Source organism: Cyclopterus lumpus, chromosome 4 (genome assembly GCF_009769545.1).
Source record: "Cyclopterus lumpus isolate fCycLum1 chromosome 4, fCycLum1.pri, whole genome shotgun sequence".
Taxonomy (NCBI): Eukaryota; Metazoa; Chordata; class Actinopteri; order Perciformes; family Cyclopteridae; genus Cyclopterus; species Cyclopterus lumpus.
In genome coordinates this window covers 21772135-21789385 of record NC_046969.1, presented here as the reverse complement: position 1 = coordinate 21789385, position 17251 = coordinate 21772135, and the positions used below count along the sequence as shown (strand labels likewise).

General features: G+C 46.2%; 2 protein-coding genes across 3 annotated transcripts; one reads left to right on the top strand and one right to left on the bottom strand.

Moving 5' to 3' along the window:
* Positions 1 to 909: 909 nt before the first annotated feature.
* Positions 910 to 2995, top strand: fam78bb (family with sequence similarity 78 member Bb). The gene is made up of 2 exons (XM_034530429.1): positions 910 to 1286; positions 2473 to 2995. The coding sequence occupies exons 1-2, from the start codon at positions 910 to 912 to the stop codon at positions 2993 to 2995; spliced, it is 900 nt and encodes a 299-aa protein (XP_034386320.1).
* A 3143-nt stretch (positions 2996 to 6138) lies between these two features.
* slc35a3a (solute carrier family 35 member A3a) lies at positions 6139 to 16891 on the bottom strand. Of its 2 annotated transcripts, none has more exons than XM_034530427.1 (8): positions 16443 to 16891; positions 16087 to 16296; positions 11725 to 11879; positions 11438 to 11560; positions 9501 to 9675; positions 8442 to 8560; positions 7943 to 8076; positions 6139 to 7830 (listed from the first exon to the last, which is right to left on the bottom strand). In XM_034530427.1, the coding sequence occupies exons 2-8, from the start codon at positions 16274 to 16276 to the stop codon at positions 7740 to 7742; spliced, it is 987 nt and encodes a 328-aa protein (XP_034386318.1). In that variant the 5' UTR covers positions 16277 to 16296; positions 16443 to 16891; the 3' UTR covers positions 6139 to 7739. The 2 variants fall into 2 exon arrangements, with proteins under 2 accessions (XP_034386318.1, XP_034386319.1); XM_034530428.1 differs by having other exon boundaries at positions 16480 to 16891.
* Between the last annotated feature and the right edge of the window lie 360 nt (positions 16892 to 17251).

Genomic DNA, 17251 nt, shown 5'->3' with positions numbered 1-17251 from the left:
AACAGCGACACACAGCCGGGCAGCTTTCATCAAATGAGGATGCCGCGCGGCGGATACGCTGCCCTGCACGGGTACTATGGCACTGTTTATCTAATATTATTTAGGCACAATGCCGTGTTGTCGTCAGTCTACAACGTGTGTTGACAGTCGGCTCATTCGTGGCTCATCTTCTCCGTCGTTTTGATCGGGAGCGACCCGGCTTGTGTGTCGTCTTCACCCCGCCAGAGGAAGCTGCTTATTCCCGTCACAGATGCTCGGACTCGCGTGTTTTGCTCGTTTCACCGGGTTTCCCTCCCATCGAGTCGACAGGCATGACGGAAGGTAACGCCGCCGCTCAGGTTATAGGCAGCAGCAGCAGCAGCAGCATCTCATGCACAGTGCCGCATCAACAAGCCTCGCCGCCCGACCACCGGGTCCCCCTACCGGCGCCCCGGTGTCCCCCGGTCCCCCGACGCCTGTTGTGACATGACAGCTCGGGGAAGGAAGAAGAGGATCAAAGGTTACGGACAGGGGTTCAAGCAGGAGCTCGGCGGGTCGGATCCTTGAGGGAGAGGGCCCACGGAGACGCACGGTGTGTGCACTGTTTGAGTGGAGAGGAGACAACAATTCATGTGTCAAAGATCCATGTGACGCGCTATTAATCCCCGCAGGGTGTTTCTCTTGGGGCTTGCAGCCTCCAGAGAGGTCGGAGCACGGGGGTTACCACACGGAGCAGTGCCCCTGGAGCCGGTTGACGTGCCCATACATCAGCAAGGCGGGTCCAGGGGGATTGAACCTGGGTCCTGGTCTCACTGGACCCAGCTGCCACCCCCCTTTACCCCTCGTGTGAGCTCACTGGAGCCGTATTGTGATTCTGATCTGGGCCTACAGAGTGGTATAGGACCCACCTTTGCCTTACAGTTCCATCTGATGCACGGCCTCATAGTTTTGATACTGGTCGAGTCCCAGTCAGCGGTGCGGTTCCCAAGGCCTGGCAGGCTCACTTGGCTGCTCCTGACCGTCACCTTTACCTGCACAGCCATGGGCTGCATCCAGAGCATCGCCTGTAACAAGTCGCGCATCAAACGGGAGAACATCGTGGTGTACGACCTGTCCGCCACCATCGACCACTGCCCGACTGTCATCGAGGAGAACTCGCCCATAGTGCTGCGATACAAGACGCCCTACTTCAAAGCCTCGGCGCGCATTGTGATGCCCCCACTTCCCCGCAACGAGACATGGGTGGTGGGCTGGATCCAGGCGTGCACCCAGATGGAGTTTTACAACACCTACGGAGACGTCGGCATGTGAGTTCACACCTCTGACCCCCCCACCCCCCACTGTTTGCCCTTTACGCACAGTTTTTTTCAGGGTTAAATACAAATACAGCCCAAGTGTGGCGCGCGCGTGCGCGAGCACTTGCACAGTTGCATATAGAGGAGCCTTCGTGCACGCAGCAGGTTAACTGTGCTCGTCAGCCTCCTTCATTTAAAACGCCCACCGACAGATTCTGTTCCTGTGACTCTGGCACCCAAATAGAAAAAAAGCTGCTATTAGAGGAGCTAAACAACAGTTGATGCTCTCACATTCAAATTGTGCCCACGGAGACATGTCCTCCCCCACACCCCGACGACACGCACACGCACACGCACACGCACACACACACACACAGGCGCGTTATCTGGAGGGCATGTGTGAGGGGGTGTTTAATCCTGATGGGTTTAGGGAGTGGGTGGCTTTCGGGGTGAGAGATTGGGGTTTTGGGGAGGGGTTTAGGATTGGACATGAAAGCACAACATATAGATGGTAGGGGGACACCAGATGACAAAAAAGTGTTTGGCACAACAAAGAGATGATGATAATCCACTGACATACTGAACCACTAGATATCATTTACAGGCGGCTGTTGTAGTCTCATTGGCAGCTGGTGTCTGGAAAAGAATCTTAGAGCCTTTTCTGAAATGATCTCGTTACTTCTGTTGTTTTCCTTGTAAACAAAAGAAAGAATAGTCACAATTGTTCACACCTCAGACACACGAGTGTATGCCAGCAATCCCTTCTACACACCAACATTGTAAAAAGTGGAGGTGACATCGGGTTAAAATGAACTGACAGCTCATTTATGATTGTTTCTTGCTGTGAAAAGAAGGCTGACACTAATGATAATTTACTTTATCAATTAATTAAAAAAATTCTGTCGATCTTTTAGGCTAAAAAAATATATGAAAAATAACATTTTCAATTCCCCGTTGCTTGATTTGGCAAAAGAGTCGAAAAAAAGTACAAATCGACAGTGAGATTCACACAGAAAGGCAAATTAACACAAACAAATAGTTGTAATATTTTCTTTTGATTGACCAATCAACAGTTTCAGCACTAGTGAAAGGGATTCAATTATCAGATGAGAAGCTCACAAAATGCCTACTATGATGCATATATCTGTAGGTTTTTAGTGCTGTCAGGAACTCAGTGATGGTGTCTGTCTCCTTTCAGGTCAAGTTGGGAGCTGCCTCAGCTACGAGAAGGCCTGGTGAGGGCCATCAGCGACTCAGACGGCGTGAGCTACCCCTGGTACGGAAACACCACCGAGACTGTCACCATCGTCGGCCCCACCTCCAAGCCGTCGCGCTTTGTCGTTAGCATGAACGACAATTTCTACCCCAGCGTCACCTGGGCTGTGCCGGTCAGCGAATCCAACACGCCCTTACTGACTAACATCAAAAGAGACCAGAGCTTCACCACCTGGCTGGTGGCGCTCAACACCACGTCCAGGGAAAAGATCCTGCTCCACACCATCAAGTGGAGGATGAGGGTCGACGTCGCGGTGGATCCGTCCCTGCCTCTGGGCTCCAGGGCCCGACTGGTGGGCCGGGTGCACCAGGACCAGCCGCGGGTGCTGAGCCGCATGGAGCCCATCCCTCCCAACGCCATGGGGAGGCCCAACGCCAACGACGCCCAGGTTCTGATGTGGAGGCCGAGGAGAGGCCCCCCGCTGGTCGTCATACCATCCAAGTAGAGCGCCAAGAGCATCTGATTGGCCGTTTGTTACATCTCATCATAGGGGGCCGCTAAGCAGCGAAACGGCTCAAAGCATAATCAGATGTGAAGAAGAAGAAGAAGAAAAAACAGACGCAAATAAGCTCTATAAGCGGGCTGAGATCAGAGGTGCAGTCTTTTAAACTCTCGAGGGGACAACTGCCTTAATTCCCCACCGCGGCCTTCGACGATCCAGAAAGCGCGTTTGGTCTCGCTGTCGGGGTTTCCAGGCTTTTCGCTCACGGCCCAGCACAACTGAGCCAAAGCGAGCTTTGAGAAGAAGAAGAAGAAAAAAATATGCCAGTAGTGCTGGAATGTAACGAAGAAAAATTAAAAACCTGTGCTGTAGCGACTCAGGCCCAAACACAGACACACGCCCCTCCTTTGAAAAAAGTTTTCTCGGCCTTAACGATGACAAACTACCGGCCCGCTCGGTGCTGTGCAGTGTAAGTGCTGCGTAAGAGTGTCACCAAGGAAAGGCCATTGTGTTGATGTGTCACACAACACTGCTGCGGGGCGTGTTCACGACGGACAAAGAGAACCATGATATCAACTGCAGTGTTACTGGATGATGTGCTTTTAGAGATATGTGTGGTTGTGTGTTTTCTATAATGGAGACCCAGGGTTGGGTCCAGGGTTGCTGCTTTGTCACACCAGACTGCCTCTCTCTCTCACACACACACACACACACACACACACACACACACACACACACACAGTACGGGGCCTCATTTGTGATTATGTTACAAGGTGGGATATTTTTCAAGATGATTTAAAAACAGAGAGCTCGCCGTCATACAGGCATCCTCAGAGCTACTTTGCTTTTCACAGAAGAAAAAAAAAAAAAGTACGAATCACAGCTTTCAGGATTTCATGATGTGCGCACGATTTGTGCATTGAGAAGAATCTTGAATGAAGCCCTGCAGCGGGATTTTTGTTGTGGTTGTTGTTGTTTTTCAAATCCCCAAATGGCCAATTCATCCAAGCTGCAGTGCGTCTCGCTCCCCTGCCTTTTGAAAGCCTGTGCGATGCCTGCGTTGGGGAGAGCCTTCCCATGTCCCATCGAATCAGAGGTGTGAGGGGGAGAAGGAAGCGAGGTTACTTTGTTTTACAAGTAATGTAGCGAGTCGGCCTTCAGTGGTTGAAGGAGGACAAGCGGAGCTATAAGGCGTCTTTATCCACGCAGTATTTGTCATTTAAGAGCAAAGATTGTGGTGAAAGACAACTGAGACTTAAAGAATAGGTTTTCCCAAGTTCCAAAAAAAAGAAAATACCAAGCCATGCTTAGAAATATTGGTCAGTGAGATGTGTGCCTTCCAACCAAGACATGGAGGTGAATGGCTTTTCTCTGGCGATCACAGATTTCAATAAACAAGACAAAGGTCTTCAGCCCCGCTAGCAGCCGCGTGACGCTCATCACGACAAAGCGTATACATACCGATGTTTAGCAAGCGCGCTCGCCATCTTAGTTTACCGCCGTTAGCTGGAAGCAATTGCTCGTTAGCACGCAGTCCAGGAGAGGCTGATGGGGGAATCTCTGAAAATGTGGACGAGGACGCCAGTAGAAAAGTATTTTACTCCTCTGGGCGTCATGAATATCTCCGCTAAAAATAGTTTATTAAAAACCAAATACCTCGATTTACGATGGAGCTGTCGGAACCGTTACTAAGCAATCGGGACATATCGTCTTGGAACCACGAATATCTGAACCGAATTTTGTTGCTGATCCATCGGTAGTTATTTAAATTGGGATCATAGCGGTGGACCGATTGACCAACCGCCACAGTATTTACACTGAAGGCCGTTTCTGGAGAGACGTGTTGTAAAGACTTTAAAAAAAAAAAAAAAAAAAGGAATTTGTCAAAGCATTCACCTCCATTGTATCGGGTGGGAGGCGATATCTCAGTGACAAAATATCTGAAAACATAAATCTGAAGCTTTCCACATGGCTGGATACCGAGAGGATGAAGAAAGCGGTCTTTTTTTGTTGTGCGCGTGGAGTCCAGTATTTGGTTTACAAAGAGTCTCTTGTGCCATTATGAATATTTGTTTCCCCCAGACAGGACCGTGCGTTGTGTTTCTACCCAACGAGCCTTCTCTCACACTCACACACACACCTCATCTGGAACGACCCTCGGAGCATCTCCCCGATACACACCTCCACATAGAGGCGCGGACACTGGATATTTTCCCGACGCGCCCATCGTAGCCATGACAGGAGCAGTTTATGAGGCCCCCCCCCCCCCCCGGTGACAATCAAGGGAAAACATCTAGAGCAGCACTTTTAACTGGAGAATCAAAGTAGGGGATCTTTACTGGGATCATCAGAGGATTGAGGCTTTTACAGGGGGCAATGAAAGCGGAAACCTTTTTTTATTTTCACACGTTGCCCCAATTAAAATTAAAAATGTTGGCGAAAACACGTTTATACTTGACCATGAGGTCAAGGGCCTCAAGTGTCTTTTACAGTAACAGATGTGCCTGAGGACCGGAGGTAGAGCGGTACACGCCCCCTCACGAGGAGCTCGACTAACTAATGCCGTTATTGGTTTAAAAATGGCTGGGTAATAGTGTTTTACAGTGTTACAATGTGAAGGACATGAAACTGTTACAGTCCGTTCTCTCAGACTGTCTGGCTTTTGCATGCAGTGTTTTTAAAACTCATTAAAACAAATGCCAAAAATATCAAAGTCTGAATTTATTCACGTCATGTAGTTCGCCGTTCGAAAGGCAACGTGCCAAGTAATAAATCACATGCGGTAGACTTGTTATTGTGCAAATATTTATCTAGAAAAAGACAATGTCGTTGAGACAATTGTGTTTAAATGAATGATTATATATATATATATATATATATATATATATGAAAAAAATAAATTATATATATATATATATATATAATAGAAACAAATTAATTTAATATATATATATATATAGTGTTTTACAGTGTTGTATATGTATATAATAAATAAATAATATTTGCAGTGCATTACAGAATCTATAGCAAGTCCAGATGACTTTTGATTAAAAGCTTTTCAAGATATAATTATGCACGTTTTAGTTTAGAGGTCTGAGGGGGGGGGGATACACAATGAAATCAATGCAATAACACATTCAAAAACGTTCTAGGAAACATTTTTCTTTTATAAAAGATTCACATATTGGTAATCATAATAATCAAGTTATTAATTATACCCGCTTCATCCAAAAGGGAAAAAAAATAAAAATAATCATCCTGGAAGAAAAACACCAGTCAAAAAGGTACACTCCAAGATGTAAATACAGCTTCAAAGATGTCCGATGTAATCAGATCACTTTTGATTAACTTTGCCCCAAAATTAACAGCGTATATTGTTCCACGAGCACGGGACATAAAGAGCTGGATGTTCGTAATCAGTGGCTTTGAAATGCGGAAAGACCAATTAATTAATTAATAAGTTAAACAGACAATTCATTTTTCGATTTTCAGATTACAATTTAAAATGGTGGTGATTATTTACGCCCCAAGTTAACATAATTTCAAGTTGTACAAAAATATTCACAAACAATCATTTCATCACTTTTATTCCTGTGGCATTCCTGTAACACCAAGAGATTTCTGTAACACGTTAAACTTCACCCGACACAGACAGCCCGGTCACACCAGTCTGTCACTGTATCGAATCAAAGACGTCCCAATGACTATATGTTGCTTGGCAACAAAAGTGGTTTCCAAAAAAATAAATGAATAAAATATCAAATTGGAGCCGATATTAAAAGGAAACAATACTAGTAATGGTGAATACAACGCCCACGGTGTAGAGGCGAGTTATGCCAACCATTTGATTGTTACAGCCACAGTTGCACAAGGAGAACTGGACACAGCGTTGGAGGCGGGGCCTCGTTCACTCCTATGGAAAGTGGCACATTTAGCAAAATAAAAATAAAGTTTTAATTACTCCGATCCTCTGGCGATCTGTAAGATCCATACGGCACATAGAGCAAGCGCACTAGTGTTGGCCTTAACCCCGCCTTCCAGCCTCGTTCGCATGAACAGAGGAAGAAAAACAACTCTTTTAGCACCTAATGATTAAAAAGAAAATAGCTATTCAAGTGTTTGCTTTTCCAATGCAAGTCTATGAGGAAAAGGTGCACATGTTGCGCATGTGTGACCGTCTCCTTAGAGCAAACAATGGCTGGGAAGGCTTATTTGAGGGGAAATGGCCTAAAATGTGCTCCGAGAGCTCAAAGTGGGCCAAAAAAAGAAAAGAAAAAAAGACTATGAAGAGTCTTAAACACATTAACATGTTAAAAGAAATCACACAACAGCTCAAGAAACTGCCCCTTTCATCCTTTATCGTTGTGGAGCTGTGACTGATGCGGCAGTAACAGTGAATGGCAGTCAAACAGGTTCCAGCGAACACAATCAGTCGGTCCCGATGACATAATTTCTCCCCAGACATAATTATTGAACAAAAAAAAACAAAACAACATACAATCCGGTTTCACCAGTTGTCTTTCTTCATTGGGAATCCTTCTCAGCTGAGGCACTTTTGGTGTGTGGGACCCATCACAGCGTTGTGCTTGCTTTTGGTTTTCCTCCCTCTCGTCCTGTCCTCTGTTTCCGACCTGCTTACCTCCTCTCATACATGTCAAAGACCTTTCCCCTTCTTTTCCTCCAGCTCTCTGTCCTCCTTTCAACAGGACCTCCTCCTGCTGCTGCTGTAGTCTCAGCCCCGAGTGTCCTACGCCCTGCTGGGGTTGGGGGATGACCTGCCTTCGTAGCCGTAGAGGAAAGTGGCCGCGATGACCAAAACGGCCCCCAGGAAGAACACGCTGTGGGCGACAAGAAGACGACACGCGTCAGTCAGCTCGACAAATTGTGATTGTGAGAAAGGAAGGAAAACACGACGAGAGAGAACAAAAGGTAAGTGACTGTTTCCTCTACCCGGTGGGGTCGAAGTCCTGCAGCCAGAAGTACGATATAAGAGTTGACAGGATAATGGAGAGCGATGTAGCAAAGCCCTTGAGGATGTTGTCTGCATACTTGATGACCGCTGCTATGACCAGACCACCCAGCGCCTGGAGAAACAACAAACACACGGACACAGATGGTCAAAGGCATGACCTGAGCGGGCCGAGAGGGAGTCATGAAATAAAAAGAGTCTGTTAGCCCAGGGGCTTGATAATATATTTGACAGTTAGGTGGGAAAACATATTAAACTTTCTTATCATGCAAAAATCGGGCCAGGGGCTTAAAGTGGCCCCCTTCCTCATTTCCTACCTCCTTACTCAGACCCCACCCATCTTCTAACTTGACCAGTTTTGTGACTCTCTGGCATTGTTGCAAAGCTATTGTGTCGATTAAATCTCTTCAGTCGGAAAGACTTTTACAGGACTCAAAACTGCAGCACAACATTGACACACACACTTGATGTGAGCGTTACCTGCAGCGCTACAACAGACCAGGTGACCGTGTTGTATCCCTGGAACATTCCCGATTCCTTCACCCTCTCTCCGTCGTAGGTCAGCATCCCAAAGAGGCCAAACACCAGGCCGAAAAGCCCTACACACACACACACACACACACACGTTTAAAAGAGAAATACTACTAAGAGTGCCGTGAGTTAAGACAGAACTTTAGTTTAGCACGTTAACACGATAAGATCCCAGAAAATATCACGGTATTACATAATCATTTGTATATTATTAATATTAGTTACAATGATCCCTATTGAGAACAGAATGTACATGTCAGCAGCCCTATTGTACTACTAAATAAAAAATATCATTAGCTGTGAGCTGTTAAAATAATGTCCTATGATTATTTATAATGATCATAGGACCCCACACACACACACACACACACAGTATAGTTACAAGCCGAGCTTGCTGTCATATTTTACAGCTTAGAACTGCACTCTGAAATTGCTTTTGTACGACTAAATGGGAAATTAATTTAATTAAATCCTCGGTCACAGCGAGCCGTTTTCCCCGTTTCCAGTCTGAACGCTGGAGTAAACAAAACGAGCGTTAACCCTCTCCTTGCCCCAGATTCACCGCGAGTGAGATATTAATCTAACTCTCGGGCAAGAAAGCAAAAAGAAGCTTATTTTTTCTTCTGAAAATATCAAACCGATCCTTTAATACTTTGCCGCAGCCCTGGACACAACGAAAACACACGCAGCATTTTCTTCGCTGCAGATCGAGGCTCCAACACTTAATGCAGGTGAAAAAGCACCAAGCTCACGGCAGTAATCGCAGGAGACTTAACACACGGCTCACGCACTCCAGGGTAAAAATAAACTAGACAGGAACATTCATCTTAACAGAAACCCATCAGAGGTAAAAAGCCCAGCTGGCTCTCGGTGCAGGAGAGAAAAGGAAACTGCAAACTCAATTGGTTTCCAACATCTGGTTGATGGACATGCATTGATTAAATGCCATGAACTTTTCCTTTCATATAAAGCATGGCTGGTTCAAGACGATGATGGATGAATACCGACCTAGCTGAATGTTGCGGACCCAGACGCTCTGTTTGCTCTCCTTTAGGATCTTCTCAAAGTAGACACCAGCGAACCCACTGGAGAAGCACGCCACCAGCACCGCCGCCACACCGACAAACTGGGAGCCCGTAGAGGGGGCGTCCTTCTCTGGGGCCGCTGTGGATTCAGAGGGCCACTGCGAACACAACAGAGAACACTTGGATTGTAATAAACCTGGAGCTGGAAAGTTCATTCTTGACCTTGGAAACAGTAGAGTTTGGAAGTCAAGTTGTCGTCACATACTTAAAGCGAGAAGGAAACAGCACTATGTACACCCACGTTTTTCAATAGGAGATGATGCAGAACTTATAGGCACCAACTGTCTGTATCAGCCTATGAATAAATATGCCAGTGAAACTACAAGTATGTATGGCCTGAACTCTCTGTAATGGTTGACAATCACATTCTCTCTGGAGGTCAGGATGCCAGGTGGCTGAAATTCATACAAAAAGCATCTCGCAGCTTTGCCGAGTTGTAAAAAATGCTGCAGACTGTGAGTTCCTGCGTAATGTGCTGCAGTAAGCAAGAAAAAGGGTGCATATGCAAAAATGTTACGATTTCTAGTCGTGCAAAGTCAGAAAAGTATTGTAGCCACTGCACTTTAGGAAGGTGTGCTGCTGCTTCCTCCTCTTCTTCCTCCTCTTCTTCCTCCTCTTCTTCCTCCTCCTCTTCCACTAAGATCACATCTGGTGTGATACCAACTGACTGGCATTTTCTTATCACAACAGTCTTCTTTTTTTTTTTTACACTTCATCATTCATCAGCACTTGTCTCGTAACCACTGGTGGACAATATTTATTCAAAATTCATCGTGGAGGCGTCATTATTTTTGTTTTATTTATATAGCCACATAACTCCCACTGAGATTATTTTTTTCTTTATCTGGCCACGAGATGAAATTAGAGATCACAGAGTTAATCAAAACAAACAAATAGGCACACGTCCAACACGCAGCAGAGTAAATGCTTAATTAGACAAAGTGACACTTTGGAGAACCGGCTCCGTTCGCTTCCTTTTTAGATTTAAAAAAAAGGCACTAATGAGATGGATTTTTCTAATGTTTTTCAGTACGTACAAGCATAAAAAAAAAAGTAAGACGTGAATGAATAATACTAAGAAGTCCACGTGGGAGAATCAGACGACGATGTTCAACTGGGCTTTGGCCAACTTGAGTATATTGACTCTCAATCATGCCGATCACGATCAGGTTTAAATCCAGTGTGCAGTTCTTTTGTCTGATTCTTGCTTTGTTCCACCAACAGTGACAAACACAAAGATCTTTAGTAAACATTTATATATATATATATATATATATATATATATATATATATATATATATATATATATATATATATAAAACATATTAAAAAAACATCATTCCCCACATGAGAGAGGCTGGAACAAGAGAAGTTTTGCCAAACTTGGACGTGACTGAAAAACGAAGACACACATTCAATGTGTAGCTGCAGCTTTTTAAAAAAAAGATTTTTTTAGAAGATGCATAGCTTACCAAATCTTTTTTTCCCCCCTTGGGAACCCATACTATAGACTTGTATAGCAGACTGGTTGGTTTTGATGAAATTATAGCTGATTAAACAGTTTACTTCTGTTCCAAAAGGAGTGTCCAGAGAGTTGTTAGCTTGCCATCATCTCATACTCTCCTATCAAAGACCACTAGCTATCCCCAGGCTGAATAATTACTCTGAACAGAAAAGGCCCTTCTTCATACCAACACATTTAACCTGATTATTAGAGGAATAAAAGGCTCTATTTGCTTACAATTATTTTTATATCAAGGAGGGACACACAGAGAGGATGTTATGCGGCCTATTTCTAGACGATGGAGAAATGAATGCGATTTCCATTCAGCGGTGAACCGACAAGAAGCTGTACTGGACCTGCACGAGAGCCACTCCGCCCATGAGGATCAGCAGCGAGAGCCACTGGTAGACGCCCAGCCGGCGGCCCAGCATGGACACCGAGAACAGAGCCGTGGTCAAGATCTTCAGCTGGTACGTCACCTGATGGGAGACAAAAGTGATACGAACCTTAAATAGTGCGCGAACGAGGACGTTCCCGATTGCTGAAAGGCTCACGGAGACACATTGGGTCGTGTGCGTGTTGCGTTGCACACTGACGCGAGTGGTTCAAACTCACTTCAAACCCAACCAGCCCTCGGCCTTACCTGGTAGGTGGCTGCGTCCAGGTTGGACAAGGCGACGTACAGCAGGTTGTTCTGCAGCGTGTAGATGCCGGAGGGAATCGCCAGCTTCAGCGTTTCGATGGGTTTGTGGACGATTTCCTGACGCAGAACGCTGTTCAGAGCTCGCATGCTGTAACCTGAACAATGACGACAGTTAGTGAGACCGCCAGAGGAATATTAATACAGTCGGCTTAGACAGGAAGTAAAGAATATCTTTGTATAAGATCTGTACATGTCTGCATGTTTAGACTGAAGCAAAGACGACACAGCAGAGCAGGGTTGCCATTTTGTTGTTTTTAAAAAGAAAAGATTAGTTTGCCAGCTCTGGCCTCGTTTCAAAAAGGGAAAGTTTACCTGATTTTATCCAATTACTTTGTTGAATTTACATTACATTACATTACATTACATTACATGTCATTTAGCTGACGCTTTTATCCAAAGCGACTTACAATAAGTGCATTAAACCATGAGTCCAAACTCAGAACAACAAGAATCAAGCAAGTACAATTTCTTCAATAACGTTAAACTACAGAGTATTATCCGTACGTGCCATTTAAGTGCTACTAAAGTGCTAAACAACAAAGTGCTATCGGTAAGGGACATTTAAGTGCTACTACGGCATTTAAGTGCTACCTATTCAAGGTATAGTCGAAAAAGATGTGTTTTTAGTTTGCGACGGAAGATGTAGAGACTTTCTGCTGTCCTGATGTCAATGGGGAGCTCGTTCCACCAATGAGGAGCCAGCACAGCAAACAGTCGTGATTTTGTTGAGTGTTTAGCTCGAAGTGAAGGAGCTACAAGCCGATTGGCAGAGGCCGAGCGAAGTGAACGGGCTGGGGTGTACGGTTTGACCATGTCCTGGATGTAGACCGGACCCGATCTGTTCGCAGCACGGTACGCAAGTACCAATGTTTTGAAGCGGATGAGGGCGACCACCGCTAACCAGTGAAGGTCGCAGAGGAGCGGAGTAGTGTGGGTAAATTTCGGGAGGTTGAAGACCAGTCGAGCAGCTGCATTCTGGATGAGCTGTAGAGGTCGAATGGCATTAGCAGGTAGACCTGCCAAGAGGGAGTTGCAATAGTCCAGCCGTGAGATGACCAGAGCCTGGACCAGAACCTGTGCCGCCTTCTGAGTGAGAAGGGGTCGTATTCTCCTGATGTTGTACAGCATGGACCTACAGGAGTGTGTTGTTGTTGTAATGTTGGCAGTCAGGGAGAGTTGACTGTCGAGCGTCACTCCGAGGTTCCTGGCAGTCAGAGTCGGAGCCAGCACTGAGTTGTTGAAGTTAATAGTTAGGTCGTGGGTGGGAGAGCTTTTTCCTGCAAGGAGGAGAAGTTCAGTCTTGTCCGGGTTAATTTTCATCCACTGAGAGATGTCGGTCAGACAGGCAGAGATTCGTGCTGCTACCTGTGTTTCGGATTGGGGAAACGAGAGGATCAGTTGGGTGTCGTCAGCATAGCTGTGGTAGGTGAAGCCATGCGAGCGAATGACAGAGCCAAGAGAGTTGGTGTACAGAGAGAAGAGAAGAGGCCCAAGGACTGAACCCTGAGGGACCCCAGTAGTCAGAGGACAAGGCTCAGACACAGATCCTCTCCAGGTTACCCGGTAAGAGCGGTCGGTGAGGTAGGATGAGAAGAGTGAGAGCGAGGTGCCAGAGATACCCAGGTCCTGGAGGGAGGAAATAAGGATCTGGTGGTTCACTGTGTCAAAGGCAGCGGAAAGGTCTAGAAGGATGAGGACAGAGGAGAGAGAGGCTGCTCTAGCAGTGTGAAGCTGCTCAGAGACAGCAAGGAGGGCAGTCTCTGTTGAGTGGCCTGTCTTGAATCCAGACTGGTGGGGGTCTGCTGAACTCACTTGCTCCCCTCAAAACCCGGACTGTCTCATTCCCCCACTCTGCCCCCTGGTTCTCCCCTCAGCTCCGCCAGTTGAAAGCCAAGGGTCGTCAGTTGGAGAGGCTTTTCACCAAAACCGGACTCACGATCCATAAACAGATGCACCATGCCAACATCCTCCTCTACAAAGATGCCCTCTCCTCAGCCAAATCACAATTCTTTACTGACAAAATCACTGCTGCTGCTGGGAACACCAGGACCCTTTTCTCTGTGGTCAACAATTCATTCCGCCCCCCAGATTCCCTTCCCCCTCACTTCTACTCCATGGAAAACTGTAACTCCCTAATGTCATTTTTTAACACTAAAATAACTACCATCCATCAGCAACTGACCCCTCATACGTCCAGCTGTCCTTCTACTTTTGTTCCCCCCCCCGTCTCTGTACCTCTCTCCTGCTTCCAACTCCCCTCTGCCATCGTTTTATCAAAACTCATCCAGACTTCCAAGCCATCCACCTGCCAACTCGACCCCCTCCCATCCTCCCTGGTTATAGCCTCCCTCCCCTCTCTGCTACCCCTGATAACGGCCATCATCCATTCCTCCCTCACCTCTGGTTCTGTCCCATCACCTCTCAAATCCGCTGCTATTACTCCAATACTCAAGAAACCTGGTTTAGACCCCAACATTTTCAATAACCTCCATCCCATTTCCAACCTACCATTTCTCTCTAAAATCTTAGAAAAAACAGTGGCATCTCAGATTCAGGCTCACCTCTCAAACAACAATCTCTACGAACAGTTTCAGTCCGGTTTTCGCCCCCGTCACAGCACAGAAACCGCCCTCATCAAGATCTCAAATGACCTCCTCATGGCAGCTGACTCTGGACTACTATCAATCCTCATCCTCCTCGATCTGAGCGCCGCCTTCGACACCATCTCCCACACCATCCTCCTCGACCGTCTAGCCTCCATTGGAATTTCAGATACACCCCTTTCATGGTTTCACTCATATCTCTCTGGCCGTACTCAGTTAAAATCATTCACATCACATCCCTCCCTCCTCTCCTCCGGTGTTACCCAGGGATCTGTCCTTGGTCCTATCCTGTTTATTATCTACCTCCTCCCACTTGGACTCATTTTCCGCAAACATAATATTCAATTCCACTGTTACGCGGACGACACCCAGCTCTATGTTTCCTCCAAACCCTCTTCCACTTCCCCGCCCCCCTCCCTCTGTGCCTGTTTACAGGAAATAAAAAACTGGTTCACCTCAAACTTCCTCAAATTGAACAGCAATAAAACCGAGGTTGTCCTCATCGGCTCCAAGTCCACTCTCACTAAGCATCCCAGTTTCGCCCTCACAATAGACAACTCCTCGGTCTCCCCCTCCCCTCAGGCTAAGAGTCTGGGTGTCGTCCTCGACAGCACACTGTCATTCCACACTCACATCAACACCACCATCCGGTCTGCCTACTTCCACCTCCGAAATATCAACCGCCTCCGCCCTTCACTCACACCCAACAGCGCCGCAATCCTGGTCCACTCTCTTGTCACCTCCCGCTTGGATTATTGTAATTCCCTCCTCTTTGGTCTCCCCCACAAACTCCTCCATAAACTCCAACTGGTCCAGAACGCTGCTGCCCGCATCATCACCAAGACCCCTTCCATCTCTCACATCACCCCTGTTCTACGACAACTCCACTGGCTCCCCATCAAACACCGCATTGCCTTTAAGATCCTCCTCCATGCATTCAAGGCCATCCACAACCTCGCCCCTCCATATCTGTCTCACCTCCTCCAAATCAACATCCCCACCCGGTCTCTCAGGTCTGCCTCCTCCATCAACCTGACTGTCCCCCCAGCTCGTCTGTCCACCATGGGGTCAAGAGCCTTCAGCTCTTCTGCCCCTCGCCTCTGGAACTCCCTCCCCCCTGACATCAGAAACATTGACTCTATCATTTTATTCAAAACCCACCTCAAAACCCACCTTTTCAGGCAGGCCTATGCCTGACGTGTTCCCCTCTGGGTTGCTCTGCTGCAGACTGTTCTGCTTTTAACTGTGCTGCTTTTTAAATTGTGTCCGATTTTTAAATATGTTGTACGGCGACCTTGAGTGCCTTGAAAGGCGCCTTATAAAACCAATGTATTATTATTATTATTATTTAACATGTGACTACTTTGGATTTTTAAATTTTGTAAACCATGTTTGTGTTTCTAAAAGACAGGTATCGTTGTTTTATAAATATCTACATTTGGCAATTACATCAATATTAAAAAATGTTTTACAAAAGTTTCATCACCTTTAAGTTTGTTGTATTTTTTATGATTATTTTGTACTAACAATTTTTTTTTTTAATGAAATATTAGTGTGGCAGTAATCAAAAACAATGTAGACATTTGCATGATGACTTCCATCATTAATTGCGCAAAAAGGACACACACACAAGCTGGTTCCAGACCCTAAAAAGGTGGTGATTATGGTGGTATGCATCAATGTGTTCAGGTGCACTCACTGTGCTCCTTGAAGACGAGCAGCACACAGGTGAGGATCTTTATCACCTCGGCCACCACCACAGCCGAGGAGGCCAGGTACCGCGGGCCCTCGGCCTGCAGGGTGCGGGAGTACCGCATGGTGAGCACCAGGGAGGTGGTCTGGAACACCAGCACGCCCAGAGAGAGGTACTTCAGCCGGGAAGAGGCCATGACCCCTGGTCGGTGTGAGGCTGGACACAGAAACAAAAACAAACAAACGAATGAAATTTTTTTTTTTAAAGTCGATATTTAGAAATTTGAATAATGTAAGGAGTTAAATACAGAACCATAGTGAGAAAATAAATACTTTTAGAGACAGAAAGAGGTTTTTACTCACATGTTATTAAACCGGTGGGAAGAGAAGCGCCTCTCACCTTTCTGCTTTCCCGTCAATGGCGCCCTTTGAAGCTACTTCACGGGAGGTCTCTACATCTAAATAAAATAACACTTTAGGGTTTAAACTCCGGCTCGTGCCTGTCGTCAGCAGCTCTCTCTGTCGGGCAGACAGAGCAGGTACTGGAGGCTTCAACCCCAGCTGTCACAACAGCAGCGCTTCACGTCCTGGGCTGGCGTCCATTGACCCGGGACTGGATGATCCACGGTCTGCTGTTCACGCCACGTTGTCTTCACGGGGTTTCCACGCCGACTGCCCCATCGTTAACGGCACCGTAGGCCGACCTAACAGCCGAATGGACGAGATGTTTACGCCAAGAGAGTCGAAAGAAAGACAACAAATCTCGAGCGTATTAAAAAAAAAAAAATCCTGAATGACTTCCGTGTACAGGTTTCTTCCTCGTCATTTTGGTCAAAGAGTCCCCTGCGACACAGCGCCTCCTGCTGGACTGGCAACAGAGCTGCAGTACTTATATTTAACTCAACTTCTATACTTATTTAACTAACTGTGGAATAACGAAGCACCGTGAGTGATTACTAAATATTTATGAGCAAAGTCACATCACATTATTATATTTTAATGTAAACGGTTATCCATCCAGTAGCAATTAGTGAAACACTAGTAGTAGTAATGTTATGATGCTGACATATTTGCATGTTTAATGGTGTATAAAGCCAAGCGAGGCGATTCTGTCCGCAACATTGTTTCTGTACTTTAGTAATGTTTTTAAGTAGGGTTATCAATATCTTACC

What these genes read in the sequence shown, in the direction of transcription:
- fam78bb (XM_034530429.1), top strand. Translation starts at nt 910, where the DNA reads ATGCACGGCCTCATAGTTTTGATACTGGTCGAGTCCCAGTCAGCGGTG. An exon ending in ACCTACGGAGACGTCGGCAT is followed by an intron (nt 1,287 to 2,472) that starts GTGAGTTCACAC and finishes GTCTCCTTTCAG; the next exon opens with GTCAAGTTGGGAGCTGCCTC.
- slc35a3a (XM_034530427.1), bottom strand. Translation starts at nt 16,276, where the DNA reads ATGGCCTCTTCCCGGCTGAAGTACCTCTCTCTGGGCGTGCTGGTGTTC. An exon ending in GCGGAGTGGCTCTCGTGCAG is followed by an intron (nt 9,676 to 11,437) that starts GTCCAGTACAGC and finishes TTGTGTTCGCAG; the next exon opens with TGGCCCTCTGAATCCACAGC. An exon ending in GGTCCGCAACATTCAGCTAG is followed by an intron (nt 8,561 to 9,500) that starts GTCGGTATTCAT and finishes GTGTGTGTGTAG; the next exon opens with GGCTTTTCGGCCTGGTGTTT.